The sequence below is a fragment of the Boleophthalmus pectinirostris genome, unplaced genomic scaffold (assembly GCF_026225935.1).
Source record: "Boleophthalmus pectinirostris isolate CB_2022bp ecotype Guang Dong unplaced genomic scaffold, ASM2622593v1 HiC_scaffold_8, whole genome shotgun sequence".
In the NCBI taxonomy this organism is placed as follows: Eukaryota; Metazoa; Chordata; class Actinopteri; order Gobiiformes; family Gobiidae; genus Boleophthalmus; species Boleophthalmus pectinirostris.
Window position 1 is genome coordinate 29583910 of NW_026571515.1, and position 17564 is coordinate 29601473.

The following is a 17564-nucleotide window of genomic DNA, read 5'->3' on the forward strand; positions in this document are numbered from 1 at the left end:
CGTACACCTTGACTAGAATCATTTAGATTATGTCATCCCTGGTATTTTCCATCTCCACTAAACAAAATGTAAAATGTAGCTGTTTACTTGAAAACTATCGCTTCATGACATCACAACGTGGAACAGAACATTTTGAGCTTTGGAGATGTAGACAGACTAATAATGCCGATTTACTTAAACATGTGTGAATGAAACAAAACCCCACTCCAGGTATGTTTTTGAAGTGGAACCAACATTATAACATGGTTTAAAGCTTAGTTAAAACTGGTTCAAGTCCTATCTAGAAGACAGGAAGTATTTTGTTGAAATTGGAAACTGTGTCTCAGATCACATGACCCTGGCCTGTGGGGTGCCTCAGGGGTCAATCCTGGGCCCCCTGTTGTTCAATCTCTACATGCTGCCATTAGGCCAGTTAATAAGCAGCAATAATGTGTCCTACCACAATTATGCAGACGACACTCAGATCTACGTCTCTCTGGCAGCAGGAGACTATGGACCAGTGGACTCACTTGGTCACTGCATCCAACAGATCAGTGTGTGGATGCAAAACAACTTTCTCCAGCTAAACTCTGACAAGACTGAAGTCATAGTGTTTGGTCCACAGAAACAAAGGGACAGTGTCAGCAGTCACCTCCAGTCTCTCTCTCTAAAACCTTCAAATCAGGCAAGAAATCTCGGGGTAATAATGGACTCAGACTTGAACTTTAACAGCCACATCAAATCAATAACATCTGCAGCCTTTTACCATCTAAAAAACATAGCGAAAATCAAAGGTTTACTGTCTAAAGCAGACTTGGAGAAACTTATCCATACGTTTGTCTCCAGTAGATTAGACTACTGTAATGGTCTGCTCACTGGTCTCTCCAAACGAGCTGTGAGACGCTGCAGAACATCCAGAATGCTGCAGCTCAGGTCCTGACTCGAACTAGGAAGTACGAGCACATAAGTCCTGTGCTCAGGTCTCTGCACTGGCTTCCTGTGCCTCAGAGAATAGACTTTAAAGCAGCTCTACTTGTGTACAAGTCTCTCCATGGCCGAGCACCAAAGTACATTTGTGACATGTTAGTGTCATATGAACCATCTCGCACTCTGAGGACCTCAGGGACCGGCCTCCTGCTGGTGCCCAGAGTCAGGACTAAACAAGGGGAGTCAGCGTTTCAGGTTCATGCAGCTAAAACCTGGAACAGTCTTCCTGAACATGTGAGACAGACTCTTCTGTGACACTGTTTAAATCCAGACTCAAAACATTTCTGTTTAACTGTGCATATAACTGAAAGGTTTTCATTCCGCACTCTTCTCTCCAATTTATGTCTCTCTTTTTTAAAATTTTTATCTTCATGATTATTTATGTTTTGATTTGTTTTTATTATGATTTTAATGTATTTCTTATTCTGTAAAGTACTTTGAATTACTTTGTGTACGAATTGTGCTATACAAATAAACTTGCCTTGCCTTGCCTTGCCTAAAGCTCATATGAGTCAAAATTGCATAATATAGGACCTTTAAATCCCAGAGTTTTGTTGCATTATCAACAACAGTGGTCTGTCTATCAATTGAGTAAATGTGTGTATATTTTTTTGCAGTGCATGTGTGTACTATGTATGAGTCTGAGTGCCATTTGAATGACTGCAGGAGCACTGGATGATGTTCTGGTTCATTTGAGGCGAGGATCAGAGCCATGATTCACAGTGCTTGTGTCCGGCTGCTCTCAAAGGCAGATTGATAAAGTCTGATTCAGCATTTTTCACTGAGCTGGGTGTTGCCCTCTGTCCGCTTCCTCTGCACAACAGGAAACAGACTCTGGATTCTGTGACAGGTTTTTCCAAAATGATGGTACACTCACCGACAAAATATTTATCCACTTTAAAAATGAGTTGAAATGTGAAATCCCCTGTCCTGACTTTTTCTCTTTAAAGCAAAATATTTTGCAACTGCGCTTGAAATAACCAATAATAACATAATCTAGTGGCAGAAAATGTCCTCAAAAATTGTTGAAACAAGTGGACGGATCAATCAAAACCCGAAATGTGTTCCCCCAAAATATTTATGCTACAAAACAGCCACTTTTTTTTTTTTTTTTTTATTAATAATTCGTAGTCAGGTTAAGGAAGGAGTAGGGTGGGTTTAGAAACAGATGTTTTTGTTAAGGTTTGGGCTTTGAAACAGGCTTAGCATTTGGATCTTGGTAGAACGGTGTTGGGGAGGAAAATAAAAGCTGTCCATAGGTCTGGATAGACGATAAAGTTACAACTGTTACCATAGTAATAAACGATTCAAGCGCTTTACATCAAGGAACTCACCCATTCACACACACGTTTGTACACAAGTATATACAGACACCGGGGGTGAGGAGAGAGGGTTAAGTGTCTTGCCTAAGGACACAACATTAATATTCATATTTTTTAATCCAAATATTATCTGAATGTGAATGGAAAAAAGTCTTTGTTAATATGAAACCCATGAATTGTAGTAGCATGCACAGATGTATGGTGTATATTGTGTAGCTTTTGGTTAACACTGAAGCGTCTTGTGAAAGTCCACAGACTGTGCTCTAATCTTAGCATCTGTTGTAGATGGAGCGGGTGTAATTCAGCTGGTGGAAGCCGTCCTGTTGAATGATAGCTTCACTGGGATTTGGCACCTCATACATTATTGAAAAGGCCTCAGAATGGACCTAAATGAACTTTTGCCCTGCGTTTTCTGAAAGGGGCATAGGACAAGAGCTGTTTGTCTACAAACTGGACTCTGTAAGCCTTTGACTAATCCTGTAGTGAATCTGCATTTAAGTGTGAAACTATAGCGTGTTGTATCTAAAGCCTGAATACAGTGTATAAGGGCTAATAAACAGAGAAATATGACCCAGTTTTTCAGAGATACTGCTAGCCTACTTCTAAAAGGGTCACAACACACAATAGGCTTTGATGTAATATGGTATAGGTATGGTATATAAATAAATAAATACTGACTCTCATCCATAACTCATAAAATTTTGTATTATACAATATTAAGTCAATTTTAAAAACAGTCACTTTGCTGATAAAAAGACAATGATACAAGTGTTCCTCTATACCAGTCCAGTTAATCCCAGTGATATGCTTATACTAAATACTAGGCTTGTTACATTCAGTGCAATACATTGAAATACATTCAATTATTTGTGTTAGTTATGAATTAAAGTTTATGACGTTTAGCATCTTGTGGAATTAGAAATCATCATATATAATAGAATGTGTTTGAATCAAATTGCGAGTTTTCTGGTGGGCATTGCTATTGTGATTTATAATACAAGAATGACACTTTTTTGTTGTTTGCAGAGTAAATCAAATCATAATGACATGATGCTACTGAATGATTGTAGTTTTTTGCGATTTTTGTGCGATTGTAGCTATAAAGGAGATATGCATTTTAGCAAATCAAATCTCAATGAGGAAATCAATACCTAGTTGTCTCTTCAAGTCCGATTCATAGACTCACAGGAAGTCACCAAATGGTATAAACATTCTTGTACATGTGTTTCACTTTTTAGTTCAACAAATGTAACTATTTTGTGATATTCAAATTTTTACAGTAAGGGTGCCACTCAAAAGCACTGCCACTATTACCGGACTCATTATAAGCAGACAGCTGATGGCATTAACGTGGGGATCTTTTGTCAGTTGGCAGTTCACCTAACGCTGTGAAATGAGGACATGAAGAAATGAAGTTCCACTTGACTAACAGTGACTGATGAGGCCTTAGTCAGAGAAGATGTGGCTGACACTCTCCATCTGTCTTCTGCACAAGTGTGAGGCGTTGACAGGAATGAGCTAAAAATAGTCGTGTAATTAATGTTTTTACTGTAGTTCTTAAAGGAATGTAACGGTATCCAGTTCTTTTGGCGTTTTGCCGTTCCATTAACTTCAAGGTATAAGGCAAGTTAATATTGTTGAATTGCTGACATTATTGTATATATTGCATTTATTTTATTAAAGCTATATGCTGGATTTGTATAATTAAACACTAAGCTAATCTCTGTCCAGAAAATTAAACATCTTCAAATATTGATTGTGACAGTGACAGCTGCCCTCTTTACTACTTTTATGATTTACAAACTAGGCTTGTGCAATGCATTGAATTTTAATCAAGTTTTTTTTTTTTTTTTTTTTTTTTAATGTGATTGATCAGTTTGAGTAACTTTATTCAAAGTGTTGTTTAGAGCCAAGTTCAGCCTGAATGAATACATTTGACGGATTTTTGTTACTTTGCATTGATTAAATGTTTGTCTTGTGTAAATTCAGGAAATTAATATTGAAAGCCTTTTTATTTGTTTTTTTAAGATAAAATAAAACAGAATATTGTTAATATGAGGAAAAGTAAGGTGTCATATCGCCCAGCGCTATTATGGTATGATATTATGGTATGATTTTTATTTGTACAGGGACAGTGCAGATCAATACATTAACCAAGACAGAAGTCATAGGAGAGATGCTGGTGCCAGGTTATAAGCATGAATGCTAATTTACACCTGTAGTCCCTGAGCAGGTTTGTGGAAATACTGAAAATACAGATTCAGTGTATAGAGATAAACTGACCAAAAATAAATTTAAGAAGATACTACTTAAGGTTACAGCGCTGAAATGCTATTCTTAAAACAACATAGACCAGACACACAAGCACATGCACTCTTAGCCTCTTCCACCCTGTATCTCAACTTCTGCACAAACACACTCACACACACGCAAACACACACAAACACACACATACATTCTACATTCTGCTAATCATTCAAAACACACTCATCCCTAATGTGTGCAAACTCGTTTAGAGATCAGCCTCTTCTTTGTTAGGCGTGCAAACATTTGAAAACCTGTGCAGGTTAGAATCTCTGTTGGCAAATTATTCCAATGACTCATAGCAACAGAGGAAAAAGAGGACTTGGTGAGCGCGGTCTTACATTTGGGGACAGTGCACTCTCCTTTTGGAGGCGTGTTACTTGAGATGTTTATGAGCTCAATGAGACGAAACCCTTCAGAGGAAGAGCAGCACCATGAAGAATTTTGAAAAGCAAACAAATATTAGCATATATCATTAGATTTTCAAAATGTAATAACTGTGTTTTGCAAAAGTAGGACAGTGGTGATACTGTCAGGGTAGGTTATCATGAATGTTAACAGCACATTTATACCATAATTCAACAGGTTTCAAGGCTGTTTTGCATGCCTGCGATGAGCTCATAATACAGTACAAGAAACATGGCATGATCATGGAGTTAAAATACGTGTGCAGGGTCTTCATGGTCAGTGACCCTCGTTTATATCTGAAATTTGAGCTGTTCAATTAGAGGAAGTTCCAGAGATTTATTGTGTGATTTTTAAAAGTTAAAGTTGAATCTAAGGTGACGCCCAAGTAAGTAAATTCATTAACATTTTAAATTATCTGGTTATTTATAAAAATGATCTGGGCAATTTGTGAATTTACGCTTGTTGGTAAAATACATGGCAACAGTCTTATTTACATTTGACACCAGACAGAAACTCTGAAGTCAGGCTGCCACCTTTCTCATTTCAGTTGTTAGTGTCTTCATTACATCACTTGCATTTTTTCCATGGGTGAACACAACATACATACAGCATACATAATTATCTTGACATTACACACTGAGGAAGGTCAGTTTTGCATAGAATAAAAAGCAGAGGCCCGAGGATCGAGCCCTGGGGCACCCCATTATGCAGCTTTGGAGAGAGAATAAGGCATTGTTTGCTGTCTCCCCCTCAGGTATGATTACAAACGTTCATCTTTTCTTTATGGCCTCAATAGCAGCTAATGGCATCCTGAAATTGAGAGTAAAAATGTTTTAAAATCAGTTGGAGCGCATGGTACTGCATAGAGGTATTGCCCTGACCAGACTTTAGTGCAGTCATTATTGTCATATTTCAAAATATTAAGACTAAACAACAGTTTAGAAATTATGTCTTCACGCTGGTTGCACCGAAACAAATATAAAAGGAACATCAATATGTGCTGCTGACTTTTTCTATGCTGCTGCAACAAAATCATGTATTTTAGCTCCAGGACCTTACAAATTGATACACTATGAGACTTCTGATTCTTCAATATCACTATTTTGCTCTAGCTACATCACTAGATTCCTATTAGGAGCCATTTTGTCTGGTGGAAGTTGTGGGGGGAGCTGTCCAGGGTACTGACTGGAGTCTTGCTGACCATGTGAATTTCTATAGAAACTTTCACATTTGGGTGGGCTGCGCTAAATGCTGGACTCATCGCTCAGCAAAAAGATTTCTGAAATATAGTTTTGACCCGATCATTTTTCCTGTGATGCATTGTGTACACAGGGATCGATGGCTGTGGTAATTGCCATTGGATCTGCAGTGCCGTATGTGTGTCAATGAATCTCACACTAAACCACTGCGTCGTATTGACCCAGGCCCAGCTCCATCTCATTCTTGGTCCACTCACAGAGGTCTGCTAAAGATGCTACAAAATACACTAAGTCTGTGCAAAAGACGAGCTATAAAATAACTGTGCTTTTTACATTTAAGTGTTAATAATCAAATGTGTATTCAGGTCTATTGGAAGATCCATTAAGGGGAATATGCAACTTTATACAAAATCTACTCAAATTAATCCCTCAAGTCTTAACTCCACTCCAGACCATATGCTTTCACTGACAGATGATCAACTAGATCTTGATTAAAGAAACCTAAGCATATAACTGACCGTTTGAAATGATTAAATCTGGATTTGATTAAAATGTGATTAATTGCACAGCCCTATCCGTTAGTATTATGAGGCTTTTGGTGATTGCTTTAGGACCTCAGTTGTAGAAGCATCAATTAACAACTAATTATGCTTAAGCCTAAATCATCAATATGATTGACCCAGTATTTTGAAGTGTGCTGACTCTGTTGTGGCATTTAGTTTCTACCATGTTTGCAAAAGGAAAGGTATTTAAAAAACAACTGGGTTGCTTTTTTTTAAAGGCAATGCAATTAATCAGATTTTAATTAAGATTGAGCTGAAGTCATGTTGAATCATCAATGATCAACTTGGGTCTTTTTAATTGAGAGGTCTAAATCCACTGTACGCATGCTGTTTAGAGCAGAGTTCAGACTTTAGAGTACAAAATTTGACTTTTGTATTAAAAAGCAATGACATTATGAATTGTTTATGTTCATGAAATTAATACTGAAATAAATTTTTATATGTATATATATATATATATATATATATATATATAGTGCTGTCATGCGATTAAAAAAATTGAGAGATTAATTAATTATGATCTGTAATTCATTAATCTAATTAATCTCATTTTAATCTCACCTAAAAATTGCTGAGAAAAGCCTTCAATTTTGAGGTATTTTCATTTAAATTCATTATTACATTATTGTGGCAGATCAAAAGACTGATATAGATTAAAAAAAGTGACTTTATAAAGTCATTTATTGTTTAACAAATCTCTCCAAATTGGTTGTTGAGCCCAAGTCTCCATGAATAAGAAACTGTTTGCTGTAAAGTAGCAAAGACGAGGAAATATGAACATAATAACCTTTGTCTACTTAAAGACAATAAAAAGATCTTTCCTTAACCATATTAAAAATATTATTGATAGAGAAATGCTTTATATATGAGATCACTGGTTTTAGTCCTTGTTTAGACCTGCTTTAGTCCTACTTTAGTCCTAGTTTAGTCCTGGAATGGATTAATCTGGTTTTAGTCCTGGTGTTAGTTCTGGTTTAGTCCTGGTTTAGACCTGGTTTAGACCTGGTTTTAGTTCTGGTTTAGTCCTGGTTTAGACCTGGTTTAGTCTTGGTTTAGTCCTGGACTGGGTTAGTCCCGGTTTTAGTCTTGGTGTTAGTTTTGGATTAGAGGCGCACAGGAGGAAGCGCGGTTTTTGTACGCGAGAAAACACAGTCCACACGCGGCTCACGGGAGGACAGCGGTGTCCGCACAGTGTCTACGGAAGGAAACGTGGTCCGCGCGTTCTCAGGTTAATGACGATGATGAAGGTGTGTGTGTTTGTGTTGTGTGTGTTGTGTGTGCGTGTCCCCTCATGTGGCAGGTCACTATAGGACAGTAGTGCAGACATCATGAGCCTATGCAGGTTGTTTTCACCAGTGACATTTAAGTTGTAGGCGATTTTATATTTGTTATTTTCTTTTATATTTCACGTCGGGAGAATAATTTCCAAGACACAAATGTGTTTTTTACCTGTGCACTGCTGACTCTGTTCTACTGGCTCTTCGACCTCGTCCATTGTGCGACTGACGCCGCAAACGTGAACATGACGTTTACATCGCTCTTACTGCACGCGTTTTGTGTGGGTTTCCGACAATGAGTGGAATTACCAAAATAAAAAAAATGTATAAATGTGTTTTTTTTGTGTGTGTGTGTGTTGTTGTCCCAACAACACATAAAAACAAGTTTTAGAATAAAGCAACTCGCATACAGAAACAGTAAAGTTAGAGATTAAAAATGAGATTAACGCGATAAAAAAACATAACGCGCTAAATATGACTGTAATTAATTAATCGCAATTAACGCGATAATTTGACACCCCTAATATATATATGTATGTGTGTGTATGTATGTGTGGGGAAGCTGGCCAAAGTGGTCGAAGTAGGAGGCAGATGACACAAAAAAAAAAGGTGTCTTACACAGACAAAATTTATTTAAAAACAGACTTCTGGGTTTAACCAACAAAAACACAAATAGACAAAAAATAAGTAACTCAAAGCAAAAACACCAAATAATATACTAAAGAATTTTACCTTCGAGGGCATGTGCAATACATTGTAGAAAAGCACTTTATAGTAATTTTAGCAATGGGCTGTGTGCAATATCTATACACTGGCATCTTAACTAAACAAGGCAGCGTGCAATTTTGATCAAATAATCCAACATCCTTTGCTTGACCTGTGTCTGTGATCTTGTGACTGACCAGCTCTTTGTGTCTGTCTATTTGTATTATTGTATTGTCTGTCGGGATGTATTGTTTTTACTGTGATTTTGTTTTATGATTACATCAACCTGCCTAGGGACAGCAGATGGAAAATTAGCCTTGGGCTATAATCTGATAACATATTTACATATCATGTATATGTTCATTAATGTGTTTTGTCCCTATTTTCTTAAATAAATAAATAAATAAATAAAATAAATACCTGCACAGAAGTCTCCCCCTAATTAGTGACACCTGCTTCCCTTTTATACTCCGCCCAGGAGGAAGTACCTCCCCCAGGTGAGTAACAATTCCAGGTAAAGCAAAGCAAAAGGTGTCTTTCCAAAATCAAAATGGTTAACATAAATTAAGGTGAGTTTAAAATAAGACAAAGGCCCACTTTGTCACAGTATGTATGTATATATATATATATATATATATATATATATATATATATATATATATATATATATATATATATATATATATATATATATATATATATATATATATATATATATATATATATATATATATATATATATATATATATCTATATATATACACACACAATTTTGATACTTTTCTTTGACTTGGTTTTCATTGTGTTCGGATCCATATTCTTCATTCTTACTTGGTTGGTTCATCGCCTTGCCAGACATCTGATACTTGCACACTGATGCTTCACTTTGTTGCATATCTTCTTAAAGACTTTTCACAGCACTGTGTATTCCGAGTAAACAAATGGTGATGTAACAAACGGGAACGGATTTTACGGGGCTCTCTTGGGTAGTTATGGGCCCATGCGCCAACAGAAAGAACAACTAATTAAGGAGCACGAAGCGCGGTTCAGATTTCCCTCAAGCGAACTCCACTGAATCCTTTGCAGTGTTACAATTACCTTTGCGAGCTACAGCGGCTAATGGTACAGTCACTCATAGGCCTGTCTTTCTCCATGAATACTTCATTGTTTGCTCCTGGTGGGAAGTGAAAAGAGGCGACAAGGGGTCTCATAAATTTGCGTTGCTTCGGCCTCTTTATTACCCCTCAGTGCTAGCGTGCAGAGAACGAACCACATTTTATATTTGCAGCTATCCAAGCACCTTTATGGATGAGGAGTGGAGTTTCGAATGGGGAATGGGTATCTTAAGTACAAAGTTATGGTATAATAACATAGCGACACGTGTTTTGGTCCTGAGGGCTGAGTGTGGCTGCAGTGCTTCTATATCTTTGACAGCTTCGTGAGGTCATTCATGGTTCCAATTTCAGAAAATTCACTGCCAAATTAATCTGTGTGCCACTGAAGCTCTCTACTATGCTTACTGATGTAAAACATAATTGTACCAAACCGAACTTCAAGGTAGGGCTTCTGGCTGCTGGAAAGTGTTGTTTAATTTTTTTTGGACATTTCCAAAAGTAACTGTATTAATTTTTTCTTAAAGCCTTTTCCCAAAACAATTGTGCCAAAGAACCAAAGCACAATGCAGAGTATGGTCAATAGAAAACAATTATACAAAACAAGAAACTAATAAGCAACCAGACTAGAGTCAGGTGAACTTAACACACTTCAGCAGTTTTTCTCAACCTTTTTACACCAAATACCAATTAAGAAAATACTTTGCTACCACCAGATAAAAACTAGATCAAGACCATGTGTAAAAACCAATCCAAATGGAACTACACAACTGTTATGCTATTTCAAAATGAGGACTGTCCAAAAGGAGGCAAAAATGTGGCTCAAATAGACATATACAGTAAAATATTTCAACTGCAGAAGAAGCCTTGTCCCACCTGATAGAACTAGTATGGTAAAAGTACCACAGTTTGAGAACATGAGCTTAAAACTTTCAGTATTTTTCAAATGGACTGTCTTTGTGTGTGAACTCCTGTCCACTGTAAGCTGGACTAAAATTTGTGCCTCCACAAATAAATAAATAAAGTGAAAAACATTTTGAAAGAGGTGATAGACAGGTGCACAGGCTGATGTGTGAATGGGAACCAACCTGCCATTCAGCATGTGGTTGTCACATGATATTTTTTGCCCTCTCTCTGACACACCAAAATCCTGAATTATGTAACACCGGACCTGCACTGTGAAGTTTGACAATTTTAGATAGTACATAATATTAGATAGACTTTTTGTTTTAAAAGTGGACACTACTGTGATTGAAATTTTATTAGAATATTGAATTATTACTACTAGTTTTGACAAATGATTACCCTATGAAATGATTCTTTCACAGTGATTTGTTGCTTGATGGAGACTCAAGTATTCAGACTCTAGGCAAAAGGATGATTCTAAAGGTGCACTATGTAACTTTCTGAACAGAAACAGACAGAAAAGTTGTGTGAAGTGCAGCTTTAAACAAAATTGCATACAGCCTTTTCCATTACTTGTATAAGACTTCAGATCTGGACAGCTTAATTATGTGCTGCTTGAGTCAGTCCACTACACCACAAAACATAAAGTCATCCCAGCTCCCCATCCCTTTTAATACACGCTGTACATGAGAGATGCATTATTTTATGTACATCGTCACGTTGAGTCAAAGAGCAATCTGCCTGATAGCATACACTGGACCTCTCCTTTAATAGACTTGCTGAATCAAGTGATAGTAGCATCCAAGCATTTTACAATCTGTCAGTGTGCATGTCTTTAACTGCCCCCTCATTCTTATCAGTGCACAATAAAAACCACTGAACTGCTATTTTTCTGTCTTCCAGGTCTGATGAAGATACAACCCGAATAGTCAGGTATGTACTTAAATTGCTTGTATTCACATAAAATATAACTGCTTGTTCCTGGCTATTACATGACATATACTTGGTGATGTGGAGAATGTAATTGTTGTTTGTCACTGTTACGGTACATAGGAAATAATAAGGGTTTATGTGTAGAGCAATACAAGGTCATAGGCTGCAACTGTATAGGTTGAAGGGTGATTTGTGGGCCTGTCCTGACTGACACGCTAGAGACGAAAGGTGATTTAAAACTGCTATATGAATCTATCATTGCAGTCAAATGTAGTGGAGAAATATGGCACAGAGTAAATGTTGGTCTTCACTGGTGGACGATACTAGGTCTGTATCATGTATTTGCAGATTTATTGTTGTTGTGATATAAGCAATAACAGTGTCCATATGGCAAGTTATGGTGCCTTCTCTGGCCTGATTTACTGTGAAGTCTTACTTTGCTCTTTATTGAAGCTGTGATGGTCAAATATTGACATCACACTGACATTTGATGTGATTTTGTCCTGGTTTCTTACTCTGTGCAGTCCTGTTTCATTCCAGGTGTTTTGTAAGTAAGTAAAAGCACATTGGTTAGACCCCAGATGTGCGTGAGGAGGGCATGTGTTCACTTTTTTTTTTTTTTATTGTAGCACTAGAATGAAACCTGGTTTATAATGGGAATCCTGAAACCTTTTTTATTTATTTATTTATTTTTACATTTTTATACATTTTAACTTAATTAAAAAATATTTTTTAACAGAAAAATTATATTGGCTAGGTAAATTTGTATGCCTCCACTAGTTTTTCTAGTACTGTCTCTGAACTCACCAGCTGACTATTCAAAATTCTGACCTGTTTTACATTTTTATTTGGACACAAGGGTTTTGAAAAATCAGTTTTTGATCTTTCAATGAGCTGAAGTGAATATGCCAATAGGATACACAAATATCACCACTTAAATCATACAACATTCAACAAAGTTTTCTAATCTTGTGCCACCTCTCCTCTCATGGCTTTAGGCTGCTGTGTGAGTCCCTGTAGTGTCTGGACAAGCAGTCAGGGAGCATTTCTTGTGTTTTGGTGAAGTATTTTCAGGCCAAGTCATTTTTCTCTAGGTGCACTCGTCTCCTCAGGCCTCATTCCTTCTGCTCTAAATGTCCCACTGCGCCGATGAGCTCTACACAGACTGCAGCAGATGTGTGTCAGTCTGGGCCTTTGTGCTGCCAACTTTAAGTGATTAAATATATCTGGCGATTCACGTAGCCTGTCCTAAAACAGACCTGTCCAGACACTAACAGTGAAATGTTGGATGGATTTTACACCAAGGTACTGGGATGAAAGAAAATGGAGTGGATGGTTGCTTGCCATTTCCTATTTCCTTGTTAGTACTTGGATAGGAGACCAGTGGGACTACCAGTGCCACAGTTTGATGCCAGTGGCAAAAACGGTCCTTGTGTCTTTAAGCAAGACACTTCACCCACATTACCTACTGTGAGTGGCGTGTGTATGAGTGATGATGGTAGTTGGAGGGGCCGATGGCGCTGATTGGCGCTACTACTACTACTGCTGCTACACTGTTGAGATGTTTAAACACACACCCAATGCACAATCGCCCTCTGACCAAATTGACACTTTGATGTGATTGGAGCGCACCCAAATGGCATGGTTTCTCCATCGTGCTTCTTGAGGCTGGGCATTTGGCTGCGGTCCTCAGTGCCTCTCCGTTCATTAATCCGACGCGCTCTGTTTTAATTATTATGCGCATGGACAGGCCAAGTTTCTGTCCTCACCTGCACACCCTTTCAGTGGCCGCTCAGAGTTCCTTGAAAGCACAAACCATGGCACAATCGATCAGCGCTTTTCAGTTGTTTAGCTTTGAGCAGCTTTGAGCTAATGGGACTGATTCTGCACATCAGCAAAAAGGGTTAAGGCATCTAACAAGAGAAGCTAATATGTGCTTTATAGTGATATAGTAACTGTATAGGCTAGGTTGATGGGCTAGCCAGAATATGCCAGTGTAAATTTCCAGGCCAAAAAAAAAAAGGGAAAGAATTAAAACCTTTTATTTTGTATTCTTGGTTGGGTAGCACGCAGCAGCACTACTATCAGTAATTATAGTCTTGTTAATGGGGTACACCCTTGTATAAAGCTTTACTAGGAAAACTTAAAGACACAGGCAGTCTACCAATGAAATCTCTCATTTATTCAGTATGGTTCATTAAGATTTAGAGTTGTGAGCACCCCTAAATGTCAGCAAGGAGTCAATCGATCAGTCCTTATAGGCCAAATATTGAGCACATCAGAGTTGGCATATGTTTAAGGAAGATCTTTTGTGCTTGTGTCTGCTATAGTTATGACTACACGATGCTGCCAAATCCTATGCATATCACAGATTACGAAAATAAAATTGGAGAACAATGTAAGTATAAAGCAGTTTATATATGCTGGTTGCGGGAGATTGATTGGCAAAATTGTTTCTTGAAAATAAGTGATTAAAGAATGCTCAAACATGCACAAATCACTCCATATACAACTTTGGGTGAGTAAATGGTGAGGGGAAACAACTATAACATGTTTAAAAGTTGATTTAATAGTTCTGCTTGAAGGTTCTGTACTGTTTTGAGCCCAGCTAAACCCTGTTGAGACTGATTTGATCTTGTTTTTGTCCGGGTTTGGTTCAAAATTTAGTCCCAGTTCTTTTCCAATTTTAATGTGCTATGTTTTGAAGTCTAAATGTCCGCCACAGTCTCTTTTTCTCAAGGTAAAAACATGACAAATGTGTTCAATAAACAGTAGACATTTTAATAGAGACAACTTTTGCTTAAATGATAGCTCATTTTGAAAAGATTTACGAGTAATCTTAAAAGAAAACGTTCAAGGTATAATCTACTAAACTACATTTTTGTCTATGTCGTATAAATAAACGACATCACAAAACCGCTTACTATTTTTTACCATTTGCTGCCAATGAAATGACAGATGTGGTTTTAGAAGTATATTGTAAGCATAAAATTTGTCAGTATAAAATTCATCTCATCCTATATCTCTGCTACTGTTACTGTCACCACGTTTCAAATACTTTCTTTCATATCCCTCCAGCTTCCCCCACACTGGCTGCTCCTGACAACCCCACTATGCATTCACTTACATCTCTCCCATCACTAATATTCCAATCTGTGACACGGGCCTTAAGATTTCCTTGTGTTACATGCCTTGGTAGATTTCATTATCATTAATAATAAAAGAAGCAGTGATCTTGGCAGAGGCGCTATAAATAAATAAGTTCTCCTCCGGTCCCATAAGGATTGCATTGGGTTTCATAGAAGTTGGGGAGTGCAAGTGATGGCCCTGTTGCGGTTTCAGGGGCGTGTGTGTATGCGCGCTGGTTAATGAGAGAGGAATAACAACATGGCAGCTTTTAATTGGTGTTCTGTTGTGTAATCAGAATGGATAGCTTGATTCAGATGTGATTAGGAGCCCGAGGAGAAGGGGCTGACACCTTCTCGACAGCCACCCCTGAACTTATTGGATTGTTCTTCTGTCAGCGAGGCCATGATGAGGAACTTCTTGGTCTCCAGAATTCAGAGATTGCACAGTTGGTTGCTCTGTTGAGATGTGATTAAAAAAACAAACAAATTTGTGCTTGAATGAGAGTGAGAGACAAAAGTTGCATAAATATTTTCTTGCTCTATTGCTCCAAAAAAAAAAAAAAAAAAAAGAAGCAAATGAATAATATGACTTGTATCTAAGTATCAGGGTTCAAGGTTTTATTTCCTGGATAACCTGCATTTCACCCATCATTCAATGCCACTGGGGCAGCTGTCAGGAGCAGTGAGAATTTTATACACACAGAAAGGCCTGAACAGTCCTGAAGTCGAACACAGAACCTTGTGCTGTGAAGTGAGAGGGCTAATATTGTCAAGTATTTTTCTTTGCCTTAGTAAAAAAAAAAAAAAGTTAAATTTTTTTGTATAAAACAGCATTTTTCTGCAGCACAAGTAGAATTCAGGCCAGCTGTAATCCCCTCCCCCTCCATCAGAATCAAACAAATTCAAAAGAGCTCTGAAACCTTCGTGTCTCTTGTATTGAGCGCCTCATTTGTGCTGCCATATTTTGTCCCTGTTTACACCTGGCCCTGTGATGGATGGCGCATGTCTGGTTAGAGTTGTGCAGGAGTGATAGGCTAATTGAAATTTCATATTGTTCAGGAGAGTGAATCTGAAGTGCTGCTTGGAGCGATCATCTTTGCAGAACACAGAAGAGGATGGTTAGTAACTGCATCTCTATGGGCGTTCTGCACAGCTCTGCCAATGCCTTTTTATTTGCCAGTAATTCCCTCCAGAGAGTTGGGGGAAACTGAGTGGAGGGGATTATGGCGCCTCCACTGTTATTAAAGCTAGGACAATGATGAGAATGAAGCTGTGCAGGCTTTGATTGTTTCAAGGGTCAAAACCTTTTAAATAGTTTCTCCAAGGACAGCCAGGAAACAAAGTAGACCTAATCAATGAATGTACAAAACAATTATTCAATTGTATTTAGTGCGATATGCTCAACGTGCAAGCCAATATGACGAACAATAAACCAAAGACTGGGTGATCGAAGCACTCAGAAGCAGAGGTGTCTGTCAATATTGGCGCTGTAGGTGGTATTGTCTTAAAGATTTGATCATCTAATGTACTAAAACAGAGTGAAATTGAAGATTATTATTTGACATTAAAGGTGCACTAACTTTTCTGGTGGTGGGTCTGCTACCATAGACATATTATTTCAATGCCTGGAGTGCTTCACTTTATGGCATTTAGCATCTTCATGGGGACAAGCAGGGAACACCACCAGTCCAAATTAAAGGTCAGATCTGTGAAGAGGCTCAATTTCAATGTAATTTAGTGATAAAATACACATACTTGAATACATTTAAGATAGATACAGTAAGTTTTAATGCCATATTGTGGAAAGCAATGACACCCCTATGGAGACAAGCAGGTGTTGGACCCTCCACCAAAAAGTTACATAATTCATCTTAAAATGTATCTTGATAGTGTTTAATTACACATTTAAACATCCTCCTTATTTGGTGCTATTAAGTTCCATGGGATTTGTGTGACTTAAAGTACAGTATTGTGAGTACTAGGGGTGGACGATATCTCAATATTTTAAATATATCGAGATATTTTTTAAATTCGATATGAATTCTGACATATCGTATATATCGATATAATGTTTATATTCAATTCTGATTTCGGCGCTTCGCTTGTTTGTCTCATCTCTCGTCGCCTCCGTGCACCCCCGCCTCCCTGATTTTGTTCGCTCGTGTCTCCTTCACTCCTCACTATCGCCGTGAATGCCGAAAGTTGCTGCCAGTGAAAAGCTTTTAGCATCACGAACCTTTTCAACCATTCACAGACAAGGCCATCAGCAGCACATCCTCATATTCCACCGAGTCGTACGAGCATGAGTGACACGTGGAGTGCGCTGTTTATGCAAATGAGCCATGCGCTTTTTAAGTTTCATTTCTGTAAAACATAAACAAGTCTGCGCATAGCTGCAAAAAAAAAAAAAAACACATTGTAACGTCAAAGAGGCTGATGTGGCTCTAGAGTCGTTATGCTATATATCTTGTAAAGTTTAGTAATGTAAAGTCTATTTATGCAGAAGATTTTAATTAATAATCTGCTGCAGTGTCACTTGTACAATAGTGTTTGGAAAAGTTGGGTTTGATCTGCAGTGGATTGCGGGAAACCTCATAGCTCCTTCTGCTGGTGAGGAACATGGATCTGTTAAAATAAAGAACATCCTGAGCTGCTTCTGCTAAAGGAGCTCATGGTTCTGGTTCTGGTTTGGATAACAGAGTTAATGCAAAGATGAGCTTATGTGAGTTGTTTTATTTATG

General features: G+C 37.8%; 1 protein-coding gene across 1 annotated transcript in view; it reads left to right on the forward strand.

The window, feature by feature from the left end:
- Nucleotides 1-17564, forward strand: part of LOC129407177 (IQ motif and SEC7 domain-containing protein 1-like) — a 116928-nt gene that overhangs the window by 21664 nt on the left and 77700 nt on the right. Inside the window, exon 2 of the mRNA XM_055166200.1 lies at nt 11666-11695. Within this exon, the coding sequence (XP_055022175.1) occupies nt 11666-11695 (30 nt within the window). The remainder of the gene's footprint in view (nt 1-11665; nt 11696-17564) is intronic.